Raw genomic sequence first — 5,534 nt, 5'->3', positions numbered from 1 at the left:
AAAAAAAAAAAAAAAGAAGTAGTCATCCCATGTATCTTCACTGCAAGTGGAAAATGCAGAAACAGTGGTGAGCAGGGCTGAGGATAGAATAAATGGATGGAAAAATTAATCAACAGACAACTGAGATAAGGAAACAACATCTCTGTCTTGTCAATATTCAGGGATCCAGAAAGTTAATCAAGAACATTATCTTAATGGCATTATGGTTGGAAAATGGGGTTCATCACTGTTATTCTTTTTTTTTTTAAGGCAGACTTTTGCTCTGTCACCCAGCAACTTCCACCTCCTGGGTAATCCTGAGTAGCTGGGATTACAGGCATGCACCACCATGCCTAGCTAATTTTCTTTTTGTATTTTTGGTATTTTTGGTATTTTTCTATTTTGTATTTTGCCCAGGCTGGTCTCGAACTCCTGAGCTCAAGCAATCGCCTACCTTGGCCTCCCAAAGGGCTGGGATTACAGGCGTGAGCCACCATGCCCAGCCTATATCATTAATCAAGTTTCTAATAGGAATATAAACCTTTAAAAGCCCTTAATATAAGTTAGAACTTATTTCCTGTTTTTATTCTAGGATACCCAAACCGCCGAATTCAACAGTAGGGTAAGTAAATAACTTATATTTTCCTTCTCTGTTATAATCAAAGAAAAAAAATTGACATTTCTTATGTCTCAGAAGTGTGAAAACAACAAGTGAGACTTTCCATGAAAACTTTTCTTTTGTTGTTTTGTTTTGTTTTGTTTTTGTTTTTGTTTTTGAGACGGAGTCTTACTTTGTCGCCCAGGCTGGAGTACAGTGGTGCCATCACAGCTCACTGCAGCCTTGACCTCCCCGGGATCAGGTGATCCTTCCACCTCCCAAGTAGCTGGGACTACAGGTGCGCACCACTATGCCTGACTAATAAGTTTTGTAATTTTTGTAGAGATGGATTATTGCCGTGTCGCCCAGACTGGTCTTGAACCCCTGGGCTCAAGTGATTCGCCCACCTCGGCCTCCCAAAGTACCTTACAGGTGCGAGCCACAGTGCCTGGCCTGAAAACTATGTTTTAATAGTTGGAAGGAAAGGCTGGTGCAAGTCCAGGGTAACATTACTTTTATTTCTCTCCTATTATATCCCCTGCAAATCTTTTTTAGTACATGTTTTATTTTCAGATAATTTTAGATTTATAGAATTATTGTGAAGATAGTGTGGAGAGTTCCCATATACATCACACGCAGTTTCCCCTGTTGTTAACATCTCACATTAATATGGCACATTTGTCACAATTAATGAACCATTGCTGATGCATTACAATGACCCATGCTTTATCCATGCTGTATCCAGATTTCCTCAGTTTTTCCCTCATGTCCTTCTTCTGTCCCAGGATCCCATCCAGAGTACCGCATTACATTTAGTCATCATCTCTCCTTAGGTTCCTCTTGACTGTGACAGTTTCTCAGACTTCCCTTGTTTTAATGACCTTGACAATGATTAGGATTATTAGTTAGATATTTAGAATGCCCCCAAATTGGGCTTTGACTGATACTTTTCTTATGGTTAGAGTGGGATGATGTATTTGCGGAAGGAAGACCACGGAGCTAAAGTGCTGTTTTCATGACGTCGTAGCAAGGGTACATGCCATCAGCATGATCTATCCCTGGTAATGCTAACCCTGACGGCCCCGCAGAGGTGTCCTCAGCAGGTTTCCCCGCTGCACACGCACTCTTTCTTCCCTCCTTTCCACACTACACTCTAGAAGAAGCTGTGTGTCTGTGTGCAGCCCACACTTAAGGCATCTGGATTTATACTCCACCTTCTTGAAAGCAGAGTACCTGCATAAATTATTTGGCATTCTAGAATAGATACATGGGAGATGTATCTATTCCACTCCATTTATTTGTTTATTCAATCACTCATTTCTCTCAGTATAGACTCATGGACATTTATTTTGTACTTTGGTGCTTAGGTAGCAATCCAATATCACTTTCTTTTGTTACTAAGATTGGCAATGAGGAGCTCTTTGAGTTCGCTCCTATATTCCTTTGACATTTCCCCATCATTGTGGGGTTTTGACTTTTTTTTTTTTTTTTTTTTTTAGCATTTCCTTTCTTTCTGTCACTCTAAGATAATCCAGGCTCATCTTATATAATAGCTCCCAGAGTGGCCAGGCACAGTGGCTCACACCTGTAATCCTAGCACTTTGGGAAGCCGAGGCGGGCGGATCACAAGCTCAGGAGTTCAAGACCAGCCTGGCCAACATGGTGAAACCCTGTCTCTACTGAAGATACAAAAAATTAGTCTGGCATGGCAAGTGCCTGTAATCCCAGCTACTCGGGAGGCTGAGGCAGGAGAATCGCTTGAACCCGGGAGGCAGAGGTTGCAGTGAGCCGAGATCGCACCATTGCACTCCAGCCTGGGTGACAGAGCAAGACTCCGTCTCAAAAATAATAATAATAATAATAATAATAATAATAATAACTCCCAGAAACCCTGGCTCCTTTGATTGGAGACAGGTGTTAGAAGCCGAGATCTGAGCACCCCGTGTCCTCCATGCCACTGGAGTCCTCTATCAAGCTTAACAGAAATTATTAAGCTGCCATTTAAAAAGTTGTGTTTCAGCTAAAGACCTATTCAAAAGGCTATTAAAATTAATGTCTAGGTTTTTTTGGTTTTTCTATTTTTAAAAAAACGACGAAGTGAAGAATCCTTGTCTTGGGCTTTTCAAATTCTCTTCATAAACAGTTTGAAAAGTAAAGTCCTTTATGTTAGGTCACATTTCTTGGATTCACCTTTCTGCTTGTAGCCTGGCAAGTTCCAAGGTGAGCAGCTGGAAGTCTGTGATCAAGGTGTCAGCCGGGTTGGTTCCTGCTGAGGACTGTGATAGATTCTCTGTCCCATGCCTCTCCCCTGGCTTTTGGGCTTTGCTGGTGATCTTTGGTGCTCCTTGGCTTATAGATGCATCATCCCAATCTCTGCCTCATCTTCACATGGCATTCTTCTTGGGTATTTGTCTGTGTCCAACTTTTCCTTTCTTAAAAGGATACCAGGCGTATTGGGTTAGGGGCCCACCCTGCTCCAGTATGGAGTAACTTGGTCTTAACTAAGTATATCTGTAATGACCCTATTTCCATACAAGGTTACAGTATGTGGCCCTGGAGATTAGGACTTCAATATATGGATGGGGGTGGAAGGTAGGAATTCAACACATAACACTTGGTCTTGCTTTTTTCTACTTAATTTTCTTGTTATGAATAACATTTCTCTATCCCATGGACTTCCTAATTTTCCTTTTCTTCTGGTTTAGACAGCTCCCACATGGTTTTTTGTTTGTTTGTTTGTTTGTTTTTACCTCTGCCAATTCTCCAAATGATAGGAAAATTATATCCCTATGGTCTCTTTAACATGTTCATTTTTTCCTTCAGTGTGCTAACTGTTTTTGGCTTTTTGATTTTGAAGCAGTACTGTGTATATAAACAGGAAGTATATTTTGTTGATTGATTGCTTAAAGAAACAGATGCCCTGGGTTGAAAGGTCATTCCAAGATGGTTAGAGATCACTTTGCTGAAGCAGAATGCCCAGAACAATTCCTGGGAGCCTCTTAAAATAAGACACAGTAATTAAAAGCAACTAGAAATTCTTCCTATATACTATTCGAAAAACAGAAAACTCATTTATTTTCTGCTTTATATTTTTTATACCAGTTATGAAACTTATTCACTGATAAAGAATTGAGCATGATTTATTTTAAAATTAAATTTAGTTTTATCTAGCAAAATTAAGAAAATGTCCTGTTTTATGGTATACATTCCAAGAGAATGCCAACTCCATGAGCACAGGGACATCGACTGACTGTCCTGTCCCCCAGCATTAGAACAGTTTCTGCCATTTAAAAAAGTGTCCCAATAAATATTTGGTGATTAATTTTTTCAATCATACTTCTTTCTGTTGTTTTCATTTTGTTTTGTTTCCTCAATAAATCTTAGAGAGATCTGCTTGCCATATCCAATTGAACACCCCTACCACACACACACCTGTCGCGGCGCCATGTTCCCCACCTTCACGTCACCTGAGGACCTCTACACAGGCATTAAAGCCCGCGCCCAGCAGCCCTTTCCTCCCACGGTGCCAACCAAGGCTTATGATTCAACAGTTTTGAAGACAAGAGGTAAAATGTGATCTAGAATCAGAACTGTATTAATTCTTATTATTGGGGTTTCTTCAATAATAAAATTAAAGCAAGGAGCACAAAGGACTCAAGTCACAAATGTGTGACTCAGTAGATCAGGAAACTTGTTCTCAGCTGCAGCTTTACAATCAGCTGGAGCGCCACCACCGACCCATCAAATCGGACTCTCTGCAGGTGCTCCCAAACTTTCCCCTAGACACAGCCTCCCATGTTAGAATCAGAAACCAAAACGTTGTAGAATTGGTGGTTTTTATTCCACTTCTATTTTTATTTATGTCCTGCTCTCATGGTTTACTTTTTAAAAATTTCATCCTAGCCCAGGTGATCAGCACAAGGGACAGTGTTTGGATGAATCATAGAGTTTGGATGTGGGTGCAGCAGCAGTGATAGAATTGAAAGATCCCCACTGAAATAAGATGCAGAAAGCAATGGGAGTAGTTTGTTCAGTCCTTCTTCACACCCTGGAGCACGTTCTCCCAGCTGCAAACCTTGGAGTCTTTGTGAATGTGTTTTATCAGAGATGATAGGAATCCCGTACGCTAGTCATCATATCTCTCCCACACTAGACACCTTGGTCTTTGCTGAGGAGACCTACGCATGTGCGTAAACAGAGAGGCCACCTCTGGAGAAAGAGTGAAAACACTCAAGAGAGAGGGACGAAAATGACACATGGTAGGCAAAGGCAAATATTTGTTGAGTGCACTTAGGTGAGGTAGAAAAGACTCAAGAATTGTCCTATCCTGCAGTTCCTCTACACATGAATATTTGGACCAAAATGCAAGGACAGAATATTGCCATCATCAGCCTCAATCTCAGTGTCTTATTAGCAGACAGTAACGTTTTGAAAGCTAGCATAGTGGAGTATGTAAGAGCATGGATTCTGGAGTCAGATGCATGAGTAGAATTCTGGATCTGGCACTTACTCACCTGTGGTCCATGGGAGAGTTTCTGAACTTCTCTGTTCTGCTTCCCAGTTTGCAAAATGGGAATATTATTAATAGTACCTACTTATCAAATAACAGAGATAAATGTTAGCAGTTATTCCCTTACCCTGCTAGCATATAATCACTGCGGTATGTGTGTACCATGCTGAACTTTCCCATTGCCTCTCAGACCAGGCAGCATTGGAAAAAGGCAGTGAAAGCTGTATCAAGTGTACTGGCTGTTAGTGTTGGGCACCATGCTTAGCTACACAGCAGAAGTGGGGAGAGATGGTGCTGTGCAAAAGAGCTATAAATGTTCTAAAGGAAATGATAGGTATGATACCTCAACAAGTAAAATTTGTATGACTTTGTTACATAAATTGTCAAAGTAAATTTCTTTTTCTCAATCCTGAATTCAGTAATTTCTGAAATTATATGAAGTACATA

At 40.7% G+C, this 5,534-nt stretch overlaps 1 protein-coding gene across 1 annotated transcript in view; it reads left to right on the top strand.

Moving 5' to 3' along the window:
• LOC105509352 (chromosome unknown open reading frame, human C7orf31) overlaps positions 1 to 5,534 on the top strand; it is a 53,066-nt gene that overhangs the window by 25,677 nt on the left and 21,855 nt on the right. Inside the window, exons 5-6 of the mRNA XM_011938560.1 lie at positions 572 to 601; positions 3,962 to 4,143. Of these exons, the coding sequence (XP_011793950.1) occupies positions 572 to 601; positions 3,962 to 4,143 (212 nt within the window). The remainder of the gene's footprint in view (positions 1 to 571; positions 602 to 3,961; positions 4,144 to 5,534) is intronic.

Source organism: Colobus angolensis, unplaced genomic scaffold (genome assembly GCF_000951035.1).
Source record: "Colobus angolensis palliatus isolate OR3802 unplaced genomic scaffold, Cang.pa_1.0 Scaffold175, whole genome shotgun sequence".
Lineage (NCBI taxonomy): Eukaryota > Metazoa > Chordata > Mammalia > Primates > Cercopithecidae > Colobus > Colobus angolensis.
The sequence above is the reverse complement of the archived record's forward strand: the minus strand, read 5'-3'. Positions and strand labels throughout refer to the sequence as shown.